Raw genomic sequence first — 27,193 nt, forward strand, 5'->3', positions numbered from 1 at the left:
TTTCGGTGAGTGCTTTATGACGCAAAGCCTTGAAAAAATACACAGACTAAGACCGTCTGTACTGACCCCGATCGATCGACAAACGCCTGCTTCAGTTGGTGCTCAGTCCGTCTATTTTATTTTAGGCTTCGCATCATAAAGAACTCACCAAAAGTGTGGAAGCACTCTCCAAAAATGTGGGCATTCGTGAACAACGGGGCCAACTAAGAGACGGAACTGCCCACCTTGTAAACATTAGTGACAAAAAGTGACAATCCAGAGATGTTCAGGTGCCCAACCCTGGTCAGGAAATCAAGAGGTTACTGGCTGCACATCTGATCTTAATGTAGGTCCTACAGTTCACTGTACCTTCTGTTTTGTGATTGAAATCTGGGCTGAAGATTGTATCTGCTTCTTCAGTTTTCCTTGAAAAAACAACAACGCTGACATGCAGGTGGCTCTGTGTCTATTACAAATTTGGCGTTTCCATCCATCTATGTTTATAATAGCAGTCTTATGTTGCCACTGCTATTGACAATTTCTGTTCAGTTGTCAATGAAAACACTGTTATCCTTGCATGTTTTACATTGGGATCTCTGTAAGGCGCAATGAGAGCATCAACAAACATGATTGCATCAATCGTTGAGAGTATTTCCCCAGTAGCGTGAATTGTGACTCACAGAGGTTAGGTTTTACAACCGTATGCCACACACACTGTGACATTTTTGGCGTAGAGACAGAAAGTAACGTGAAAAGGCCGCGGAGAAATTAATCTATTCAAGTTAGGTGCGCTTAGCGAGTTGCTACGGAAGATTGCCGCCGGTTAGTCCCTTCATATATGTCAATCATGTCAATCACAGAGTAAAACCAATACAAGCAATAGAGTTCAGAAGAGTTCAATGAACATATCATGTATCATGCATGGTTTTGGAATGTTGGAGGACTTCCTGAAGAAAACTCGTAAAAGTATTGGTAGTACATGCAAAATCCATGTCGAAATGTCAAAGATGAGGAGCTTCGCCAACAATCATAAATAATGAATCTAAATTAAATAAATTAATAAATAGCTCACAAATTCAGATCCACACAAAAATGAAACAAATAAATCAGTACATCAAAAGACAGAGCATTAGACATTGCCATTTTATGCTACAACATTGTATATTTTAACAAGGCGAAGCTGTCCGGTGAGATACGGTTGAACTCTCAACAAACATGCTTTCTATTTTGATTAGTTTAAAAAATATTTCTCCCTTTGCAAGACAAATGTGAATCAACGCAATGAAAATCCAAATGTCTTTACTTGAAGAACGACAGTCGCAAGCTAATCAAAGTATGAGAAATGTCGCTTCCCTTTCTTTGACGCTGTCTGTAATGTCCTTGGAGTCTCCTTGCATGTGGTGCCATATGTGTGAGAGCCTGTCCAAAGAGATTTGACAAGGGCCCTGCAAGGAGAAGGAAATAAAACGCAAAGAGATGAGGCAAACATTAATCTTGTTAAGTTAAACGCCGACCCCCACCTCCTCATGCAGCACTCGCACTCTCTCTACTCCTCTTCCCAGTTGCCTAGCCAGATAATATGCATCGTTCATAGTGAAAAATCAGCTAATTTCAGACCACAACTTAGTCTGACTCACGGAGGCTCTTAGGGGTCTGCTGAGTTCTGTACTCCGCCATTAGATGCCCCCCCGCCACCCCACGCCATTGTCTCTGTTTTGCTCTCTGTCGCCGTTTCTGTGAGTCTTTGATATACGCACACGAACACACACTCCATTTTCTGTCTCCATTTTGTTGCCCTCACACACGCATTTATCTCCGTCCTTCGTCCTTGCTCTTTCCATGACCTTGAGATGTATGATGGATGGGGGTCTTTGCTCTAAGTGAGTTCTACGTTTTAGATTGACATTGATGGACCATATTGATTATGTTACACAGTGTGAGAGAGGAAATGGCTGAAAGACAAACATACAGTCATACAAATTACAAAGAAAAAAAAGAAAAGGAAAGAAAGGAAAAAAGAAATCCACTGTGGCTGATGTGCAGTTGGACAATGTTTCCCCCTTGTGGTGCTGGCAAGCAGGTAGGATTTGACCTGTATTTGTTGTCTGCCTTAAATCCAAATGGAGCAGCTGAGATTGCCAAAAGCCGGCACGGTATCCCCCTGCTGAATAATGATTTTTAAAAGAAGGCTCAGGAAATTGAATCCATGTTAAATTTCAATCTGTTGGTCTCCCTGTCCTGCGTATTTCTCCATATTCCTGCTTTTCACTCTCCAGCACAGCTCCAATCATCTTCCTTGAGCAAAGCAGCAGTGTCGCTATTGTGATTTGTTTATTTCTATTCATTTGGAATCAAGAGAGCATCAGTTCAGGTTTTTACACACAGCCAAACATCGCCACCTTCTTAAACTAATACCTCTGCATCTTATAGATCTTTGCAAAAACACATACATCATACATAAATTGGTTATGCAAAAGCATGTTTGTTGCTGGAAAGTAACCTCATTTTCTGAATATTGAATTATCCATCCAAGTTAAAAAAAAAAATAAAAAAAAGGGAAATCTTATCTGCCATCACTGCAGACGTCGTACATCAGTCGTCCCCAACCTTTTTCCCGCCACAGACCAGCTCATGCAAGTCCATAACTTCTGCAGACTGGCAACCGGGGGTGGCTGGGGTGCTGATTAATAAGATGCTACAACAATAAATGTGTGTATTTTTATGTACCTTTACAAGCAACACAAACACCATAAGAAGGGTAATCTGGTGTATTTTTTACATACTGTATAACAATAAACGTGAAGCCGCACTTTTATGTAACTATATTATCAGTGTCATCCTGAAATGCCGCAACATAAGAAGGCAGAACAAATAAGGCCATGAATAACTCACCATAGGGCTGAATCAAGAGCCGCTTGCCGCTTATTGTGTAGAGTGGGCCTCATGCGTGGGAATCACTTGACGCCGTAAATCTATATTTCAAGTAGGTCTCCTACTATTGTCTGTGGATGCACCTTTCTTTTTCTTCTTGGTCATAGGCTCTTGTTGTCTCATCACTGGGCCTTTTACTTGTTGCAAGGGAAACTCCATAATAGTCTTTTTTTTTTTTTTGCTCATTTTGCTAGATTGTGGATTTCGTATCAGCACAGTGTGACTAAGATAAATAGCATGTTGACATGCGTCCGTCATAGTGCGTTCCAAAGTAGCCCTGGTGTTTGGGGACTACTGTTGTACATTACACAGCAAAAGTGAAAATGACTTTTTAACCTTAACTTTCCTGACTCTCCCTTGCTTTTAAATTTTCAGTGCCTCCACCGACTAATAAGATTATGCTTGATTGACCAGTGAAAAGCCCGCATCTCTGTCATATGCGGCCAGTCCCTTTTTACAGTGCATCATCTGGATTGCCCTTCCTCTTGCGGACAACAGAAGTCAGCCCGCTAATGCTGACCGCTGCTGGAGCGCTATATGAGTGAAAGAGACAGACCATAATATGAAGAGAGACACAGCTGGTAATGCTGTTTCAAAACAGCACTTGTGTATCCCAAAAGCTTGATATTTATCAAGGGAGAGAAACAGCTGAGGGAGCTAAGAGTTCTTTCGAAATGTGTTTTTCAAAGCTTCTTTCCACCAACGGCGAAATCATTAGGGAGGTATTGAACACTTGCGGTCTACACAGTCAATATATTTTCTTTGCGTTTTGAACAGTTGGATATTTTTTGTGTATAATGAGTTAAATATAAAATGTCTTCATAATCTTGTGATGCATGTGATTCATACATAATATTGAGCCACCACTTAAAGTGCTTGTGTAAATCTTTGGAACTGGACAACAGACAGAAGGGAGACACATTGTGAGCTCCCTCTTCTGTCACTTGGCAGTCAACAGTTGCGGATAGAGTGTGCGTTTGTGTTCGTCAACGTGTATGTGTGAGCGAGCGTGTATCTCCAACCAAATGTCCGAGCATATGGTCACCCTGTGGCTGTATAGAAGCCATTAATGCCGCGCAGCTCTGAGAGCTTACACTGTGTGCGGCAGTCATCCTGCGATTGATGGCCTTGCCTGTCTCAACCATTACGCTGCTGGTTTTAAGCTCTTGATGACACTGTACTATGAAAGATGAAGATTATTCCTCAATTGTGCAAGAGAGATGGGGCAGATTATCTCCGTGCAGAGATCTCTCCTCGACAATAACCGGTAGCAGTGCTCTCCATTTCCCGAGCAGCCTAATAGTTGGCTACATGCAGCTGAAAGCTTTGATTTATTCATGATATCAGAATATGGCACTTTTTTTTCAGGCTTTCTAAATGGAATTACGTAAAAAAAAAAAAAAAAAAGACAACCGCATTGCTAAGACTGCTCAAGTCAACAAAAAGAGCAACATTAAAGATACATATATATATATATATATATATATATATATATATATATATATATATATATATATATTAGTGCTGTCAAACGATTAAAATTTTTAATCTGATTAATCACACTTTTTAATTTTGATTAATCACGATTAATCAGCTATACGTATAGGTATTTTTGCATAATATAAAATAAGTACAAAATACCGTAATATTTTGACATTAACGCATTTTATTATCTGAATGTCATTTACAAACATAGATTAAATGCACGTACGCAATTGCATGCATGCGTGTATTACTCAAAACGTAACAGCATCATATCAATTGGGTGCAATTCAGCAATTATTAATTAATTAACCACAAATTACTTTTGTTTTATCTAAAGTCCCGTCGGGGTGTTTTCTAAAGCGAAATTTGCCACCGAGCACACCAACTGGAGTCACCCCGCTCATTTTGGAACAACAGAAATGTCGTGCATTGACCTGCGCAGCCTTCCATGTAACTATCCGTGGTTACGTTCAAGGCTCAAGTGTGGTTAAAAAAATAAATAAAAATAAATAAATAAAATAAAATAAATAGTGCCATTAATATGCGTTAATACGTGATTAATGCGACATTTTTCTGTGATTAATTAATCTATTGACGCTTTAACTTTGGCAGCCCTAATATATATATATATATATATATATATATAAAACACAGCGGTGAGAACCGGAAGATCATATTTTTATTAAAAAATCCATTTTGAAATGTATCGTGATATGTATCTAATCATCTTTTATTGGAGAAGTATATCTTTGAAGGAAATTGGGAAAACAAATACAGTATTGACAAGTTCAATTAAATGTATGTTTAATGACAACAAAAAATTGCATCACACCCTCTCAAATTGAGCCGTTCCATATCGAATCGAATCGTAATCCCACTGAGTCGAAAGACACATCTCATCCAGTGCGGTTTAACTGCAAGATCAATTCCAGTCCAAACTATTTGTGTTGAATCAATTTCAGGTCAAAATAGTCCCCAAATGTTCATTAGGCAATAGACGGGAGAAATGTGATGAACACGCAAAGGCCAGCGGGAATCATCGGGGGCATGATATCCTTTAGCTAACAGAGAGGAAAGAACCTATTCAAGAACAACTATAGGAGAATAATTGGAGCACAAGAGCTTGCCTCACATTACCGGATCAACGGGCTAAGTGCCGAGCAGGTTATGTGAGTGTGTGGAAAAAGAGAATGGAGACAAATTGAGAGAGAGGAACTGATGAGGAGACAGATTGACCCTAAAGTTGATGGATATTTCTGAAGGTCAGAGCACAGATAGTAACATGTCAAAACATTTTACAGCTCTTTAGAGAAGGCACAGAAGCTCTTGAGATGAGTGTGCAGCATGCTGGATGTGAGAGTCATTGCAAAAATTTTAGCCATAATATCTCACTGATGATATGAAACAGACATATTGCTCCGTTAAAATAGTTCAAGATCAACTGTGATTAACTGATTTAGGAGCAAAGTTATATCATATTTATTATTATTATTATTATTATGATTATTTGCGTTTCAAACGGTCTATTTCAGGTAATGAGATGCAAATGTATTTTTCTTGATCTTGTTGTTTTTAAATGTCAAGAACACAACATTTCTAATCTGGCACTGTTAAATTTAGTTTGTGTGTCAATCAAAGAGCGAGAGTAACTGAGTTTAGCAAACAGAGGAGCTGTAGAAAGACATTTTCTAAAGAAAGGACTGTGTGTGTTGCACTTACGTATATGTTCACACACAGGAAGAAATTTAAACAACAGACATGACTGCAAATAAAATGTTTGTTATTATAAATGCTCCGTAATGACATTAATACTGGAAACTGTTACTTTAAACATTGTTTTAATCAAACGATAGTTACAGAGATATTTTAACCTGATTTTAAAAATAGCATATTATGTTAGTATTATTTATATCATCAGATTTATTTAGATTCCTCTTTTTAGCAACTTGTTATGCTTTATTTGAGGTCAAATTGCAATGGTACAACCAAATGCAACTTTGACGCATTTTTTCATTGTATGATGTTACCGCCTCATTTATTGCTGAGGGTTAAGCAATTAGGATTGAATTCATTCTGTTGCTTTGCCATGTGTGAGTCTGATATCACAACCTTGTGATCTGCTTCGATATGACAATGCTTTTAATGTTTTTCCTTGATGAAAAAATATTTAACGAGCATATAGTGGGTCATTGCACGAGTACGTCATATTAACTTTTGGTTAGTCTCCGTTTTCCGATCACGGCTCTGAGCTTTCTATGTGACGCTGCATCCGGTGTCGCGCTCACGAAGTACATTCAGACTCAAGTTGATTGAGACGGAGAGATAGAGAGATATTGAGAGATAGATTGATAGATTGAGTGAGTGTGCTACGTCTCCTCTCTCTATTGTGCTCTCTTTCTGCATGGTAAACTCCATCAGCTGTCAGCTCCAGTGATGAGATATCATGGTAGGCAAGCACTCAGCCCCTTGGAAAACAACGAGTGTTCAATGCAGTGCAGTCTTGCAACTGCACTGCATTGAAATCACACATGGTATCTCGTTCTCTTTGGTTTCTGCTTTACAACTGACTCAACTTCGTTTCTTTTTGGTCTGGTCTACCTTACTGTTACCAATCGCTTCCCTTCACAGTCTTTTCGTTTGATTGTTTCATTCTAGTCATGGAAAAGGCAAACTGCTGGCTGGAGGATTTCCTTTGCTTTGTTAGAAGCATATTGCCAGTTACTTTCATCTGTATCATTAGGAAACTGTGTTCTCCAAGGTTGTAAAAGAGTGGCACTTTGTTTGGTCCTGTTCTATAGATCAGCAGGGGTGAGCTCGAGACCATGGTTTTAGTTCGTCACAGATTTATGGAACCTGTCTGTAAACTGTGTAAGAATAGGAATGCTCTTTGAAGCAGCAGATACATGGGTGATCATCTCACACATCACAGTGATGGGTTGAAAACCAATTTTTAAACTAATGAAGAATTGCAAAATTCAATAGGAGCAATGAATTTTAATTTTGTGTAATCCTGTGGAGATTGCGTGAAAATGTTTATTGGAAGTAGGTGCATGAATGTCATGTTTTCTAATTGCAATAATGTATTCACTCAAGGCATATGACTACCCTTTATAGTATCATTATATAAACAATAAGGATCATATTTATGAAAATCCAAGTCCCACTTTGCCCCTACACCGTGCATTCTATTTGTGATGATGGAATCTATAAAGCTATTTCAACATGTCAAAAAAGATGGATATGGAGGAGCAAAAACAATCATTCAATGTTTCAGAGCATTTTATTTATATCTCTGCGTAATTTCCCTGGAGCTAAGAAGACCCATCGGTATCCAGCTTGCAACCCGACTGTCATTGCACTAGCGGCCCGCATTATCCCTCGTTCCCCATACACAAAGGATAAGCTTCTGGCTTTGTCCCTCTTGGGCTTTTTGAAGAGAGCTAGAACAGACTCCAGCGGCAGGGCACAGCGAGTCTTTGTAGACAAAACACATTCTCTGCTAAAGTCAGGTTGCTTTAAGTGATCAAACAGCTCAACGATGTAAGGCTGCATACAGACAAAGAAGTGTTCACCTTATGGATCAGTCATTACGTTTCCAAAGAGAACAACATGATCATGGTTGAGTGCCAGCAATTCAATCATACTCCATATCCATCCATATTTGTGATTCATGTTGTTGAAATACCAAAACACAGTCACAAGTGTTAATTCTAACTGTAACAAAGCATTCTGGCTAATCAAATTCTCCAATGATGACATAAAAAACACATAGAAAAACAAACTGGTTTATTTTTGTTATTTGTCATTATTTAAGTGTCTTAAGCATTGATTAATTTTAAACTAAACTAAAGTTTTTTTGTTTTGTTTTTTGGGTGGGGAGGGTGGTGCTAGAGTGGGGAGCGTATTTTACATGGGTGTGTGTTATCCACGGTATTTATGGTAGTAGTTAAAACAAGAAAAAACATTCCCTCTCTCAACATTTTGAAATTGAAGATTAATGAAAAAATAATGGCTGTTGTTGGTAGAAAGCTACATACTTTTTAGTAGCTTGTCTGACTTAAAGTATTTGTGGAGTGTGCTGCAGTATTAATGTTTTTGCATTACTTTTGACAGCCGTGATGCTGGAATTGATGAAATATAGTTCACTTCGCACCTCAGAGTGGTTAATATGTCTAACTTTGACTGTACGTGTTTTAGTCCGGCCTTCCTATTTAAACAAGGAAGCAGAAAAAGAAAATACAGCAACATGTCAACAGCTTTAAGTAAACAGACTTATAATAGCAATACAACTGCAGTGGCTCACAAATCTAAATAAAAAAAAAAGTGCATTGGTTTGAAATTCCCCAGCTTGTTTGGCTTGCTGAGCTGCCTTAATTTGGTTGTATCACATTTATGCCTCCTGGTTGATACTCGACGAGATTAATCATCGTAAAATATGAGTCAGATCTGCTGCTTGTTTCCTGGAGGTAAAAGCTTGTAAGTCCGCTTGTAAATACACCCAGAAGAGAGCATATCCTTGGAGACAAATATTAGCAAAAGTGAAGAAAAAATAGAAAGGCTTGTGGTATGTTGCTTGCAGCTTTATCTGACAGAATGCCCTGCATGTTTGTTACTTGCATGCTTGGTTATGGGATTTTATTAAAGGAGGGGGAGATTATTAAAGCTTAACAAAGTGGAGGACGGTGGCAGTCAAGGTTATTTTGCTGTTGTAGCCAATCATCTCCGGCCCGTCATAGTGACCAACGAAAACTGCTGAGAGGATAACAGTGTCTGAAATCAGAATAAGATCTTGCAATAGTAGTGTATTTCTGGGGCCGGTTAATACCCTCAGTACAATCTGTGGATTTCTGATATTGGCTAGTACGATCTTTCATCTTGACATAAGCTGGCATATGCTGAGTGGCTCCACATGTTTATCTTTCATGCAACAAAAGCAAGGCCAAAGCATGTAAGGTAATCACTTCAAAGACCTTTATGCTTGACTCCAGCGTTAGATCCTGCTTTCCTTCTAATCAGCCGTTGACCGTGTGGGTATTATGTGCATTGAAAATGAGTTCACACGATGTTCCTGCTCTAAGTTGGGTGATGTAAATTGGGTGTTTTCCAGTTAATGCTGTTATGGAAGAATACACAGTAGCAATCTTTTTTTCAAGCCAGCCTTTTAATTATCCAAGCCCTGACGCCCAACTTTTTCATAAAGTTGGAAAAGTCTTATGGAAAAATACAGTAAAAAAAACGTATTTGTAAAGTATAAATCTACACACCTCAACAACTTTGAAAAGGACAAAATGTGCTATTGCTTTAAGTTTGTTGCATGTGTTTTCATCATGAGCCTGGAAAAATAAAATGTAGTTTTACTAAACAACTTGCATTTTTCCCATTTTGGGGTAAATAAAGATCAAGCCACCAGCCATCTCTTTGGATCTCATTTCAAATGTTACCAGAAAATCAGTAAATGGCACTATTCTGTGAAACATACAGCCATTGATTAAAAACGATGACAAAAACAACAACAGTCCTCATTATCCAATACTTTGTAATTCCTTAGAATTTTGTAGAAAAACTCTACATTCACTTCATGGGGTCATCTTACCATGTATCTACACTACATGGACTACATTTACATGCAGTCCTTATTTGGGTTAAGGTCAAATGGGTTCTGAAACAATTGTGATAACCCGTTTACATGCGTTAGCGGACAGTTTCCGAACAAGAGCATATTCAGGTTTTTGTGTGTGTTTACATGGCTTATCAAAACTCGAATATTACCAATATTTGGGTTTTGAAAGGGTTATTATCTGCATGTAAACGTGATGGAGTTATGGATGCAGTGCCTAACCACAACCCTTGAACAAATCTCAACAGCTATCCTCATTAAAATGAAAATTCACTATATCACATGCTTCATTAAACAGATGATTCTTTTCTCCAAAAGTGAGACTTCAGAAAGAATATATTCATACTGTCAAATGATTTCCATTTACCAAGCACTACCCTCTGGTAATGCACACACGTGAGCAAAGTAAGGGACAGAAGACAGATCCATGTGACAGAGCAAGAAGCCCCCCCGTTGAGTAATGAAATTAAATGACAGCTCTTGAGCAAGGAGGGATGCTGCGAGAGCTAGCGTGAGTGAGAAAGCGAGCGAGGGAGGAGAGGTAGGGGGATTGTGTCCAGCCAGGAAATTGAAGCCATCGCAAGCAAATTGAGTTCAGGTCATTTTGGCGGGCAAGAGCAGACCAATCAATTTGGCCTACTACTCAGTGGCTGTCAGCCTCACAGAAGGACACCTTGGCATCCAATAATAAGAGCACAGCAAACAACCCAAGTCCTGGCTCACTTACTCTCAGCTAACATCTAGCTATCTGTAATTTCTCCTTCGGGGAAATGCACCGATAGAACTGTAGTCTGCTATATGAGCTATATTTGTGTTGATACGAGCTGTCAAGTTAAAAGGTTGGACCAATTGCTTTAACTGGGTCGTCTGTCTCCTGTGTGAAAACTGAGAGACAGCATTTGCACGAATGCAACTGTGAATTATTATTATCTTTTTTGCATTTTTGAATTTCACCTAATGCATTCAAACCACAGCCAGCTAATTAACGAACAAATCATGTGTCTCGTTCAAGAAGATGCAATTCTGTGAGATTTTGGGGAGGGGGCACAAGTTTCTCGTGTCTGAATGGTTGATGCACAATTAAGCCACAAACGTTTCTTTGGCATTCCAGCTTCACAGTACCTGTCTACACAAACGCGCACTCACGCACGCACACACAACTGTGATTTCTAGCTGGAGTTTAATAATGACAGCATGAAAAAGAGAAACGTTATTATCCAGCTCAATTTTACTAAAAGTTAAAGAGCAAAACCTATCATGGAGTTGATGGGAACATGTTTTAATCAGACTCGTGTTAGTTTTGCATTGTACCCTCTGCTAATCTGTGGACAGTGACACAACATTCTTGTTAATTAAGTAAAATTACACAGCAGGAGCACAACAACACTACATTGCTTAGGCAACAGGCAAAAAACAGCGGAGTCATACAACCCCAAAGGCCTAATTATCTCTGCCGGCTCCCAATTAATCCATTAAGTTGTTCTGGCTCAACTGCAAAACCTGAGGCGCTATTTCACATATCAATATATTGCACCATCAAATAGACAGGATACATGACTATTTTGATGGCACATGCTGCCCCTCGAGTAACTTTCAAAATCCACGACGTGTTTAAAAATAATAATACTGTACTACATAATCCAACATTTTAGTTGAACCATGTAATTTTATGGCCTCTCATTGTTGTGCCTTCACTGGCTGACAAAGACTGACTTGCAGGGCTTACCATATGTAAAACTGCACTGATGGTATTGTTGGCTCTCATAGCAGTCAATGATTGTTTTTGTGATAAGCCACTGAACTTGTGTGGGATGCTAAGAAGAGCTTGAGGACCCAGCCGGGTTATGAGATTCCCAGTGGTACAGACTATAGACATTAAGTTTGTTTACACACTGCCAATGGAGAAGGGTCGGCGCACGTGAGCGATTGTTTGAATATTTCTCTCGCATCTCTTTAAACTAATAATCATTGTGCATTTTCCCCTCATCCAAATCCCCAAAGAAAGTATGCCGTCCCCATTTTCCTCACTTCAATTAATGCTGTTCTGTCATGATAACGAGGGATGGGGACTGCGAAAAAAAAACAATATACAGTATAGTACATCGCTATTTTAAAATTGATATGAAAGCGGCGTTTTGTCTCACTTGGATTTTTAGGCAGTTTGAATGACTCCCATGTGACACATGCTCATTTACACACACGCACACAAACTTGTTTTGTGTCTGTGCTCTCAATTATATAGGGGAAAAAAAAAAAAGACTACATCACTGCAAAAATGCTGTTATTCCATGTTTTGTATCTCAAGGGATTGTTTTCTTTTGGGGTGTATTGAAAATATGTAATACGGTGCAAATATTGCTTCGGGATATCCTTGAATAGCAAACATTTCCAGTTATTTTCATGACGTAAGAAGCACACATTTATGTCCAATGTGAATGAAGATGAATGCCACATTCATATTTAGTGGGGAGTGTGTCAACCCTGCAGCTCTACCCTGAGAACAATGTTTTTGACCTAATCTTACCATGCTATTTTACATATTTACAAACACGATTTGCTTTATGCTATAGTAGCTAGTGTTGTTCCGATACCGATACTGGTATCGGCAGAGGTGCCGATACTGCATTAAAACAGTGGTATCGGTATCGGTGACTAGTAACATGCCGATACCATTAATTCCAACGCTAATATATGATTTTGGATGCACGACATTCACTGGTATGTGACATGTTCACTGCATGCCGATCTAAGATATGCTATTGGCCCTTGAATGATCTGAACTAATGGCAGGACAGCTTTTTCATGTTGAGGAAAAAAAAACAACTTAAGTATCGTTATGGTATCGGTATCGGCCGATACTGCAAAGCTGGGTATCGGTATCGGGAGCCAAAAAATGGTATCGGAACAACACTAATAGTAGCACTAGCAATAGTTTCCTTTTAATACTTTTAACTGGGTTTTCATTGCAAGAGCATGCCTTGCCAGGATGTGTTGTGATTACCCCTCCACAGAGTCCAATTACCCCTTATAACTTGGGTGTATAAAGTGCCTTAGACTCAGCAATTTCAGCTGCAATAGGAGAAAACAATGCTAACTGAAGACACTGTCACTGGGCGGGTCCACGCCTATGACCAATTTGTGATGAACAGATAAGAATTAAATGTAATGATGTTGCAGCTGTAGATAACAAAATACCAGTAAGGTAAATTTAAAGCTGTAATAGGATGTAGGCATCAGTTGGTCTTATATCACCCAAGATTCTCAAGAAGCCACCCGCAAAAGTAAGTAAATAAATAAATAAATAAATAAATAAATAAATAAATATGTTATTGTTCATTGAGTTCATTACAGTGGGCAAAGTCAAACCTGCCAGTGAGTTTATTAAGTCCAATTTCATCCAGTCCATTAGTACATTAACAGTTCAAGTGCAGCCATTGGGGGAATTGTGATATCGACATAAATCTACAGTTGTTAAATTAAATAGTTTTAAATGCATCTAGTGTAATGTGATGTTTCATAACACTACACTATACCATGCTTTGCATTCTGTGCAATATAATTCTTTACTGTATTCTAGAGCTGCGGGTAGCCCGGGGAGCCTGAGTGTGCCTTGATCACTGCAGGGAGCCAATGCAGAAAAAGGAGAAGCTCACAACTGGACGTATTGTTTAGTCACTAGAATTCTTCCTCTTGCCACTATAAAACATAAAAATAAAGAAAACAACAATGGCACTGAGTCAACATTGATACACACACAAGAACACAGAGGGTAGATGTTTCATATAATTGCTTAAGAGACCTTGCTGAAGAAAATTAAACAGAACAAGCCACAAATATTACAAATTGAGAAAGTGCTGTACTACTGTACAACGTGATCCCACATGAAAACTGAATTTGAAGCGTGGATAAGTGTAGTAAAGTGAGTAAGTGAGTGGGGCACCGTGTAATGAACACAAACGATTGGATCACTGTCAATATACTGTAGTTTGAACTGGTCAAAAATCGATCAAAAAGTTATAAATAAACATGTATAAATAATAAAGTTTGGGCTTTGGAGAACATTCTGTTCATAATGCTGAAATGCTCAATTGCTCATAATTCATATAGTAAAATGGCTGCTTGATCAGACTAGGCAGCCTGGTTAACCTTCCAAGCTTATTTTTGGAACATGGGAGAAAAATGAAGTATTTAATTGACCGCCAGGCCACAGCAGTTCTGTAAACCTGTTTAGTCGGGAAAAAAGGTAACTTAATTAAACAAAAATGAAAAGGCAAGTATCCCAAGTCCAAAAAAGAAAGAAAGAAAGAAACAAACAAACAAAAAAAAACAAGATGAAAAGTAAAAAGCAAATACTGAACACAACAACACGATAGCAGGGAACTAATTACAAACAAACGGACGAGACAACGAGACACCTGGACAAGACACGTGGATGAGTGAGCTGATTGGATGACACAAGGGATGACGGTGTGATGAAAACAGGCGGACACATCTAACGTGGCGAACTTAAAAAACAAAACAAAAAACCATGATGAACCTAAAGTCTAATCAAAACCATATCAACAGCAGACAGATCATGACACCTTGCTTATTTTTTCACATGCTAATTTCACGGTCCACTAGCTCTATGATATGAACATTTCACAGTCATCATGGATCTGCTGTAAGTGTGTGATGCTGCACCATGGCGGCTGGCACATTCACTCGGAGCAGGGTGTCAAATGCAAGATTTTGGTGGCAATGTCAACAGCTTTCCATGGCACTCGAGCATCAGGCATCACCTCTGACTCCACATCTATCCCATTTAAAGTGCAGCGAACATCTTCTGCTTTTCAGTGTTGCTTGGCTACAACCACAGGATACAAAATGTCATTCCCTTCTAAAGTGTTCTATGGATGTATAAAAGTGAGAAAATACATTGGGTGGGGGGTAATTATGAAAAGATGATTATGTCAGACAGACTGGCAGCAAGAAGTACTGAATGCTATTTTGCTGATCTGTAACCAAAATCAAACATTTCAAAAGGACAGATAATCAGTTGACAAATCAAAACGAGACGTCCCACTTTACATGAGACCTTCCAAGGCTGGATAATCATTGCCGTGTAAACAGCCATTATTCACACATAAGAACGACTCATTCAAATAAGACGATATTTGCCTTTTTGCAGTTGATTCCCAAACAAGCTATTGGATTTGAAGGTTTTAATAATTAAATACAGCTGTTTTGATGTGAAAAACAATACACAAGAATGACAAACTTACTGACACTGCTCACCAAGGATATTCAGCTTTCGAGTGACATTTCAGGATGAACTTAAAATAAAATGTAAAAAAAACCTATACACTTTACATGTAAACTTAAAGGTCCCATTCTACTTGCCATTTTATCAGGTTTGCAAGACACTTTAGGTTGAAAAAGCCTAACAGACCCTTTTTCCAGGTAATGCATTTAACGCCTTGAGGATTGTCACATTTTAGACAATGATTGGTTGTCGCGATGCTGGGTCACATGAATTTGAGTTTAGTGGGTGTGTAGTTGAATACCAATTTGAATTGTGTGTAATATGTTGCAAAACAGTGACTTGATTGTGCACTATGCACTGTATTGACAAAGGAAACAAAAGTAATTCTGTGGACAATAATTCAAAAAACACACAAAGCCCCATTTCACTGCTTATGTTCCTCAGCACCTCTGCACTGTAGTCAACAGTCGCTTGACTGGCAAATTCTCTTCTCAGTGCGAAAGAGACGCGGAGAAGAAGTGCTGTCTCTCGCGCTTTGCGGCTGTAGATGCCAGCAGAAGGTAGCGCCAATGAATGAATCAGAAGAGGTTAACGTGTAGCTGATGCTGTGTGGCAGTTCAACAGATTTTTCCAGTCCTGCTCCAGGCGCACAGAGCAGGTTGAACTACTCCAATCTCGCAGTTCTCAGTAACCCGAAGTCAGCTTTATTTAACGACAGACCAAATTTAGAGTGAAGGTGGAGAGCTAGCGGTAGTGAGATGTTCAGTTCACCAGAAAAAGCAAACGTGACTTCTGGGCGAAGGGAAAGCACAGTGTTTTAGATGGAGGCACGAGTCGTGGGTGTCTGATAACTGAGGCACATTATCTGTCTAAAAATTTCAATTTTGCAACAGTAATCTTGCTTTTATACAAAGCCCTAATCATAGTTTGCTTTGAAAATCCAGCCACTTTGATATTGAATAATTCAACTATTTGTAGACAGGGAGGTCTACATGGTTTATCAGGCATGTTGTCGCCTAAAAACTGTAATGGTAACCATTATTCTGAATCACAAATGCTTCACTGTTGCGAAGCAAGGACACGATCACCATCCTTATTTTTTTTAAATTTACAATAAAGCTGTCAACTAAGACATACCAAATGTTCAAGGAACTGAAGAAATTGTTACTGCTTTCCTCTTTTATCTCTTTGCCTCCGCCAGCTTGTCCCTGGATGACGTCATTATATTCCGTTGAGGAGTTGGGGCTTGCCTCCCCTAATCTCCACTCTCCCGCAAACCAACATACTTCCTGCCTCAAAACAATGCTCAGACTTTCACAGCTTCTTTTCAACCAAGTCTTTTATTGCCTGTACTTGTAATGTAACCTTAACTGATGGTATTGATTATATTAACTGTTAGAAATACTAAGTGAAAACAAAAAGCTTTCCTTCAGGTATTAGGCCAGGGGTTGTTAAGCAGGGTTCAATCAAACTCCAGGGTTTCGGCAGAGGTCAAGACACTTTTGCGACTCATATGATTCATGATGATGCGGCCAACTTGGTCATCACTGGTTCCAGGTGATCACACTACATTGTTTGGCCTATCATTGCTGCAGTAAATTTAGTACACTCAGTAGTCCACTTGTGACGGTTGTGATGGTATGCTGTGTTGAATTTCTTTGTTATTGTAATCCTGTCATATTACCTTCATATTATGTTGAGCAAAATAAGTGGTTACACGAATATGAGGAATATAAATTCACATGTATAACAGAGCATAAAGTGTTCCACAGAGTTCTATTCTGGAGCCTCTGCTGTTTTCATTGTATCTGCTGCTCCTGGGTTCCATCTTAAGAAATCAGCGGTGGATGTTGCGTTACACCACACAAAGCAGCGTTTCACTCAGATGATGGGACGGGAAAGATGTATGGGCATTTGAACAGTTTCACAAGCTTGACCAATTTGTAGTTTCAGTGCCTTGCTCAAGAGTGCATTACACCACACCCACCCCATCTGCTACTACTACTATATCGCTTTTCAGACTGCAATAACTTTTGGCCCATCTTATTTGACTTTGTGTGAGAGGTTATGCGCTGCAGCAGTAATAAATTACATCAGATTATTAAACACATTGACATCTTGGGGACATTTTGGTTTTCCAATAAATCAAATGTGTGGAAGACAAGGCACATGAGGACAATTGTTTCACAACAAGGCTGCAGCTCACCAATAGGTTTGAAAACAATATTTTGTTAACGCAATAAACTACTAAAATTTGACACTGCTTGGGACAAGAAATTATGCATTGGTCAATAATTCAGTGAAGCTTATCCCTGCGCCTTCATATTATAACTCGTTTTACTCTTTTGGACTGTACTCATCAGCCTCATTTTCTAACTTTGGCAGATGAATCAGATCAGTAGGCCCTGCTCAGTAAAACTGAGAATGAATATTGGACGAGCATTCGTGTTGGCAGAAACTTGTTTTTAATGCAAGTTTGGTAACACATATTCATCCTAATGTTGCTAAATCACATGTTGAGTTTACAGCATAGTTTTTAAAATGAAAAACAAAATGCACAAATGGCTCTAGTTTGGGTTTTCAAAAAATGCTTTGAAAAAAAAAATAAACATGTTTTTGTTTCTAATCCATAAGTCTGCAGCAGATCATTTGGCTGGACTGTGCTGATAATCACATGCTAAACAACTTGCATAAAGACTTACAAAGTAGGCTACACGCACACACACACAGATGGACAAATGTAAATATTTTCCAGAATTTAAGGGCCATGACTTAATAGTGAAATGTGGAAGCCTGCAAACTTTGCCACAGGAAAGGCAGTCAGAGCAGAATGAGTCAATGTTTGAGTCAAACTACAAGACAGGTAAGACGGTGATTCAATTGTCACTTAAAATGAATGTTTCTTTAATATTATGTTATGATGTTTAATGTTTCTTCTTCTCTAATGTTTCTTCTAAACAAACTTGGCTGAAGCAAACCATCAAGAAAGTATATAATGCCCCATCCCCCGCAGTTTCCAAAACGCCTCGTCTCCCCATTTTATTTTATTTTTTAACCCAATGCAGCAAAAAATATGTATTTCCAAAGGTGGCCACCAGATGGCAGAGCACCTTTGGTCTTCAGGGAAAAGTGGAAAGAAAGGGAGCGATGGAAAGAAATCTTTTTGTGAGTTCTCCTCTCCCGGATGACTGATCTCCCTTTGTGGTGTGATTGTGAGAACAGACTCGTGGGGTGTGTTCTCTCGTTGCAGGTGTCAGACTGCTGCTGGATAAGATTATTTGTGGGGGTGAGGAGGTTGCATCTTCCCAAGTGTGCAATTGTGTGCGTCCGTGCATTTACATTCTACTCAGTGTGTGCACGAGCTACTCATTTTGGGATTGCGGTGTTATATAGTGTTCTCTAAAGACATATGTTGTTTTTAACTTAAACACTGCACTCCATGTGGTCAGTTCAGACTCAGGAGCAGAAAAATGGAAAAGGAAAGTGCAGAAAGAAACATTACTTGTTTACTGTCACACTACTTGGGTCTTTATTTTGACAGGACTGACAAATGTTTTTTTCTTAACAGGTACATTTTAAAAGAATGGAAGGATGGAAAATCCTGTAATGCATTGCATTTGCAGTCTGTTTTAAACACAGACTGCAGCGTTGAAAGTCGATACTCCATTTCAGTTTAAAGGGCTACTTGTTAGTTGTTGAATTTAATATGAAAAGCCAAGCTCCGAATCAATGAACCCGATGCAGTTTAAATTCATTTGGAATGCAACCATCTACTTTTATAGGCCTACTCAAGATTTAGAGCTACAACTCTCTGTAGCAGGCTAAGACCCCTTCGCTGTTTTGATGATTTGTTGACTTGGGCGGCATTTGGATGACTTGTGCAAAACTGGCCTTTGATCTTGTCTGCTAAATTTTGTACCATTTGCGTTGCAAACAACATGCAAGGACAAATTCTATTCCTCATCATTTGCAAGCTTGCTTAACCTTGCAGTAATAATGTGCTTCTATTTGCTTTTCGTGTGTTTGTGTTTGTGCAAGTGTGTTTGGGCAGGAAAATTATTTCAAAAAACAAGCAGATGATAAGGGTTAGCAGGCGTGATAAGCCATAATATCTTGTAAACTGGCAGTGGGGACAGTTAAAGCTGGTCTTATGCTAATATTATTACAACCGACTGTCGGCAAGCGAGAATGAGGAAATATCTTCAAACGTGCATTTGGCCACGTCCCACAGATGGAATCGATTCCCACATTTGCAAGTCTCAAGTATAAGTCTCAAGTCGTAACATTCAAGTCTGAAGCAAGTCCCAAGTTATTTTGACTTGGGCAAGTCAAGTCAAGTCACCTTATTACCAGCAGTATGTAGTCTTAATAAAGAGAGAAGACGAATACAGTATGGTGAAATAATGACATTAGTGGCAATTTTACCCTATGTGCCTAATGTTCTCCAAATCAACATAATCGTGTCAATCAAACCTTGATTTACACTCCAAACAACAATTTATTTTTTTTCTTCCAAATTAACTGACTACTGTCTGTTTTGCCGAATATCAAAATAAGTCATATCCTTTTGACAAACTTTTGCATTTGAAGCTACAATCATTCAATATATGTGGACTGTATTTGAAAGGGTCCACAAAGCCAAGTGCTCATAATGACTCCTCATGGCTGTGTACCCGTGAATACATTCATCCATTATTTACATCCATCACTATTGAATCATCCTTGAGTATTGTAATATGAAGGAAACATTCCTCTATTTGCAAAACTCCCATTCACGCAAACACCCTTTTCCTCATTCTCATTTCTGTTATTAGACACATTTTTTACTGAATTGAACGCTGCATGTTCTTGGGGCAGTTTTAAATATATAATGAGGTCATTTGCATTAGACTGCAGATTGGGTGACCTTTGCTTTTGCCAATAATTACTGTAAAACCCGTGCCTGTCTGTCATCAACAATGATGTGGCTCGAACACCTCTGTGTGCCCACGAAAGGTTAGCTGGAGGCTTGTGTCTGGACTTATGAAAAAGCCGGAGGAAAATGTCATTAGAGCTGGGGGGAAAGACAATCGAAATTAGTAGCTGAAAATTCAATCAGGTCGGCTTTAAAGATTTTGTGTGTGCGTGTGTGCGCGCGTGCATGTGTCTGTCCGCATACCAATAATCGCCAAGTTACAAGTCATACTTAAAGAACAGCATTCATTTTCTTCATATGTGTCATATATTTTTGTTACCTCCACTTGGACTTTGTAAAAAAAAATAAAAAATCCAACAGACAACAGACACTAAACATTTTCAACAGCAAAGCTCATTGAGTGAATCTGCATTCCCACATATGCTATTCTGATTCTTTATTATTGTTATTATTCTCCTAACTTTTTGTCCTCTTTCAACTCCCACATAATACATCTGATTTACACCCTTCCAATTTCAACATGCTTCAAAAATTCATGCCCAATGAGCAATATTTTTTCTCAACCCACATACTTATTTTCCCACAATTTAATATTTTACACCAAAAATGTCCCATTAATTTTCAGTGGGACAGATGTTCAACTTTCTAAGTCAGCATTCCACTCCGTTGCATACAACTCATCATAATTCCCAGGTGTTTGCTGCAGTGGTGCAGTTGGCGAGTGCATTGTCCAGTTACCATGGGGCTGGGGGTTTGAATCCCAACTCTGACTGTCCATTGCAAATGTGCTCATTTACACAAGACACTATATAAATATCATATTGTGAAATGCATTACTTAATCACTTAAATGTGGATTAAAAATCCACATTCATTTTCAAAGACAGCTTTCAGTATTAATACAGTTTATTCAATACAATTACGCAATGTTTCAAAGTTTTGTTCAAGGCACCAATAGCACAGTGGTTAAGAGCAGCTGCCTAGCATGTTGGACACCAAGCTTCACATCCCACTTGTAGCAGATTTTAGCCCAAGTTCAATTTCATGTAATAATCATTCCAATTAGTTGACATCCATAATATTCAATGTCAGTTCACATTATTAAGTTTTGTTCAGTCATTCCATCGTTCAATATAGTAAAACATTCCACATCATTGCACATGCATTCAAACATTAACATTCAGCGTTCAGCATTCACACACAATTTCTTCAGTTATATGATATTCTGCCACTAATATCTCAGTGCTATGTTAAATTCATTACATTTTACTAAAGAGATTGCTAACTATCCACCTATTTTGTTTCTAGTGTTGTGTAATTTGCTTGCCATTATGGGTTGTCCCTGTGCAGTGAAACGTGACTGTTTAGCATATGTTAAGCCCCTCACAACAGTAGTACCCAGCCCACGTCTAAACCGCTCTCTAAATCTGAAACGGCATATTTAACAATCTATAATAATCAAGATTTAATTTCTCTTCTTCCTGTTTTCTAACGTACTGTACAACCAAATCCAAGATAGTGTATTACAAACTACAGTGTGGAGCAGCATGCACTAATATAAATTAATTTTATGCTAACTTTCTAAAAAGGCGCGATGCAGAGCACTAACATGCGAGGCTCTGTTCTGTGCTCTTGGTTCTAGTCGCAGCGACGCGTCACGTTTCACCTGCCGGACGGCTCCCAGGAGAGCTGCAGTGACAGCGGTCTGGGGGAGCACGAGCCTGTAGGCAGTGGCTCCCTCCTCACACAACCTCTCCCTCTGGTACAGGCGCAAGACGACTTCTACGAGCAGGCCTCCCCCGACAAGAGAACCGAAGCAGATGGCAACTCCGATCCCAACTCTGGTGAGTTTATCGTTTGTGTCTAAGCAGACTTGTAAGTTGATGTAAAATAAACAAACAAACACATTAAACATGAATGTGTTAAAAGGGCTTTAAGAATGCTAGACGTGGTTGCGGATACAAGGTATCAAATATCATTTAATTTGGAGTCATCTGGCTGCTCAAGTGGGTTTCTCGTATATACATGAGCAGGTCATTCATTTCTCAGTTAATCATCCAGACATGTTCGTGCTTCCCAAGAGCAAACCTGGGCCTCCCGAAGGCTCTTCACCTATTTGTGAAACTCATTGGATTTATTTAGAGATGATTTCCCAGTTGGAAGTCTTGGTGCTCAGAAGATGTTACCTTCCCACTATTTCTGGTGGGGATGTACATCTCCGACCCACTTTTCTCATTTTATCATTAAGTGGCAAGGCGTGCACAGAGATCAAGCGCATCGCCCCAAGGTCGGTGCCAGGTTGTGTTGCGAGGGCGGAGGAGCCAGCGCCACATAAAATACGAGTAGTGCGAGTAAACTGTGGTTGCTTTCTGACAGACTTGGAGCAGATTTATTTGAAGTTGACAGACACTATGTTGGCGTAATTGACTTAAGGTGTTTTTTAAATAGTCTCTGATGATGTAAAATGGGAAGGTACTGTATGATCCATATAAGGTATGTTGTGTTTTTTCTTACACACACATTTTTAGATAAGCTGGATAAATAGTATGTTGTTAATAATTAAGTGATTCCACTCATGTTTGTAAAGTATTTCTAAGGTTATAATAGTCCCTCAAAAAAACAGGTTAGCAAACTGTTGATTGTTGGTTTGAAATTGCTTGTGGCTCCGCTGTGGTGTAATTTTTCCCCCTCCCCGGAGTACTGTTCCGAATACTGTAAATTATTGGCAAATTCGTAGGCATGTGATTGTGTCATTTCACTGACCACGGAGGTGGCTACATTACAGTGTGTGCATCAACCTGTGTCAGTCCTATAAAATAATAATGAAATAACAATTAAATACCCCAAAATTGTAACAGCTCATTCCTCGCCACTGATATAATACTAAAATTAATACAACCTAAACAAAAATAAAGCATTTCTGAAAACATATAAAAAACTAATGCAGAGAAGCAAATTGCTCTAAAAACTAATTCAAACTACCTAAATAAAAAAATTAAAAAAAAGTCAAAATTAGATTTGTGCAGGATTTTCTTTTTGTCAATTTCAACTTTTATTTCTCATCATGCCTCTGCAATTTTAAAGGGAAGTTTGTTAACATTGCTAGCTTGCTGAGTTGGTGTGTCTGCTCACTCAATACAGATGAGTGTGTGTGTGTGAAGGTGTGTGGTGATCCTTCTCCCATCACTAACAGCCTCCTCTGCGTGACTGTTTAGTGTGAAACCGATATTACGAATGCCAGCGAGTGTGCGTCAGTCAGTTAGTGAGCCTCTCACGTGACGCCTGAAGAGTGCATTTGTCGTTATGTTGGAAGTCTGGGATTTTAGCCTTGCGCTTAGCACTCTCTACTTGCAACTGGTGAGAACGGAGCTGTTGCATGTTTGAGCCCAATTTGACTAGACTGCATAAAAAACATTACCATTACACACACACATTTTATTAACTTATTAACAATGTTTAAGTTCTGCAGTTGCAATAATGTTTGTGCACATACTCGTGATTACGTTCAAACATGCTTGTAGGCTTGCTTTGTAGCATTTACCCTGTGTGTTTGAACGTACTCGATTACGTTCGAACATTGAACGTACTCACAAATACGTTCAAACGTACTCGCCAGTCAAAAATGTTTACTGCACATTGGCAGTTCCATGCTTCCGTACAGTGCACAGCATTTGAATCCTAAATACCTTAGCTTTTATTTCCAAACAGTGTCTGTAGTAGTAACACAGCAGCAATACGGTAGTAACTAACAAGGCTGGTTAAAAATAACATACCGGTAAAAGTCACTGAGACTGAGACTTCTTGTATTTTACATGATGAGGGTCTGTTCATGCTAATTTTATTTATGCACAAAGCGCCAAGTTACATTAAACTCGCGTCTTCCTCAACACATATATTCCACCTGTCTTACTCTTACCTTTTCCGCTCGAGCTCCCCTGGCGGCTGTCAGAAAAAATCCATATGTAAGCCGCATCATTTTATAAGTCGCAGGGTTGAAAGCGTTTGAAAAAAGTCGCAGCTTATAGTCCGGCAATTACGGTAAAAGACAGCAAAACAAACTGAATCCAACTGAAGTAGCAGTGAGTTAAGGCAAAGGACATTTTTTTCAAACTTGAACTCTCAAGAGGCAATGAACTAATAGAAACTATGTAGAGCCCCTCCCGCTACAAGGACGGCAACAGCATCGTAAGAACAAGTAGGGCACTTGAAGGAGCTGTCGAAGGAGCCAACACAGACTGAAGTGAGCCAAGAAACTAAATACACACAGGTTAATTATTCAGACAAGACAGAGCTGGTTGAACATAAGTGCAGGTAAAAAGCTGAATAACCGACACAATGGCCCGCCATTGGGATGCTTTAAAGCTAATTAATGTCTTAGTTAACAGAATGAAGAAAGTGAAGCCTTTTTGTTCCAGTGACAGACCCAAAGACGAAATGTTGTTCCTCCTCGGATACCAAATGACAACAATATATCGCGATCATGCAGTGCCATCATAATCATATCGATGTAAACATAGAAGCAAATGATAAAAGCACAACAGACGTGAATTTATTACACCAAACATTAATAAAATAGTCCGTTGCCAAGAAAATGTGTGCATGCTTGATGATCAATAAAACAGCTTAAAGCATTTTTACTCAGACCATCGTTGGATCTGAAAAGTCTGTCTGAGTTTAATGATGCTGGGATGCGAGCCAAACAAATGAGTGTATTTTACAGGGTTAACTGGCCACCTTACCATATTTGCTATTCACTAGATACAACCAACATGTCTACATTTTTTTAAAGAGCTAAACATATCAATTTCCCACAAAGTCCACAAAATACCATTTATGGCACTGGTTTGAATAGATTTGAATACTGTACTGTCACCCATCGTGCATGGAAACTTATGAACACAATGTATGGTGAGAAAAAGGCTTAATAGCCATAAAATCCAAAAATATTTTGGCAATTGTTTTGATATTTTAATTTTGGTTACGCTTCATCACGATTTTATGTCATTAAGTGAAATTTACCTTTTGTACATTTACATTTGTGTTCACAAGTTTGCATATACCCCAATAGTGTGTAAACCTTCAAGCACAACTCTGTATCTGTGAAGATGTGGAAATAAAACAGAGGAAATGTATTATTATTATTATTATTATTATTATTATTTTAATAAATACAGTAACATGAAAAATGTATATAGGTAAAAGTATATGTTTGGCATGTTTGCATTAGGTATTATACAGGAGCCTATACACGGTCTTTCAACAAATAAAAAATCATGGTGTTTTGTGTTCTGAGAAAAACTCTGCATCCACTCATCTATAATTAATCATATTTACAGTGAACCCAGAAATGAGTCAGCATGCTGCATCTCAACACTTTAGTTAAGAGACAACGGGGAGGAATATGTGTTGTGCTACTTTCTTGCACACTTAGGCTTTTTTTTTTTTTTTTTTTTTTTTTTTTACTTCTGCCCTTATGTGCTGTATTGTGTTGTAATTAGTCTTATCTCCATCAAGTTAGAGCCAATAACATCCATACGCACCTCATGGTATGAAAATACAGATGAGTGATATAGTAGTTGAACCCGTGGCTGTATGCCTCGGTAGCAGTTATTGTTGTCATAAGTGGAGTTGATGTTGAGAAAAACTACATACGGTATATATAAAATTCCAAGCAAAGTTTATTTAACAATTGTCTGGCGTGAAATATTATAACCGTAAGTTCTTGGGAAAGAAGTGTCGTGGTGACTATACTCAACGGGCCTCTATTGATGTACTGCCAGTTCCCACACTAATTATAACATTTTCCATATTATTGAAGTTGCAGTAAACTGTGAAGTGAAACCACTTGAGGATGAGTAAAACTAATATTTCACCACAAAACAGTTGTATGATGTTTGCACGGAGACAACAAGGTGACAGACACAGTGCCGAGGGAGAGTAAATAAGTGGTCAAGTTGGGTGTTAAAATACTGTAGAATACTGTTACTTCACCGTGTGAATCTGTCAAGGTGCTTGTTAGAAAAGGGACATGTTTGTTGAAAATGCTACCGCTATGGCCATTACTGACATTAATATTTCAAATACTTCACTCAATGTCATGTATCATACGTACTACAGTAGGTATTTGGAAAATATGCACCTGATGTGTCTTTAAGGCAGCATATTCTGGTAGTCTTGAGTTAAAAGAAACTGAATTTGGTTTAAGGTTAGCAGAAAATCAGCATTTCATGATTCAGTTATCACTTCATTATATACACGTATATCATTTGGATGATAATAATAACTAATAATAATGATAAAAATTAATAAATAAATAACAATAATCATCCATCCATCCATCCATTTTCTGTACCGCTTACTCCTGACAAGGGTCATGGGGTTGCTGGAGCCTATCCCACCTGAACTGGTTGCCAGCCAATCGCATAATAATAATAATAATAATAATAATAATAATAATAATAATAATAATTATTATTATTATTAGTAGTAGTAGTAGTAGTAGTAGTAGTAGTAGTATTATAAATAATATTTAATATAAATAATTAATTAATCATTGCACAATGTTCAAAATACAAAGTATATGCACAAACACAGTTGAATCAGTTTGCACTTTAAGCCCTTCTCATGTGGCCAAAGTTTTTCTGCTTTGCATACAGCATAAATCTTACCTGGACGTCATGAACAAACCTCAAACCAGTATTTGGTGATTGTACTCTTCTCAAGTCTGAAGATTTTCTTTTTTATCCAGGGGATATGTTTTTGTTATTATGTAAATGCAATAAAAACAAATAAAAGATGAGAACATACAACTCCCTGTTGTATGACATTTGAATAATGTTGCAGTAAAAGTATTGCATATACACACACGGTGGGGGTGGGGGTGGGGGGGGTATTGTTGTGTCATAAATTGTTCAATTGTTCAAACAAACTAATCTTGAATGAATGTACTAAACCTCCCTCCACTTGGAAGTGGCTTTAAATGAACTTCAATGTTAATATGTTGTCCTGGGAGCACTTTTCAA

General features: G+C 38.5%; 1 protein-coding gene across 1 annotated transcript in view; it reads left to right on the plus strand.

Annotated features, from left to right (window-relative positions):
- Positions 1–27,193, plus strand: part of LOC144031846 (protocadherin-9-like) — a 134,041-nt gene that overhangs the window by 99,068 nt on the left and 7,780 nt on the right. The window contains exon 5 of the mRNA XM_077539317.1: positions 21,814–22,015. Coding sequence (XP_077395443.1) covers positions 21,814–22,015 — 202 coding nt within the window. The remainder of the gene's footprint in view (positions 1–21,813; positions 22,016–27,193) is intronic.

This window comes from Festucalex cinctus, chromosome 12, assembly GCF_051991245.1.
Source record: "Festucalex cinctus isolate MCC-2025b chromosome 12, RoL_Fcin_1.0, whole genome shotgun sequence".
Classification (NCBI taxonomy): Eukaryota; Metazoa; Chordata; class Actinopteri; order Syngnathiformes; family Syngnathidae; genus Festucalex; species Festucalex cinctus.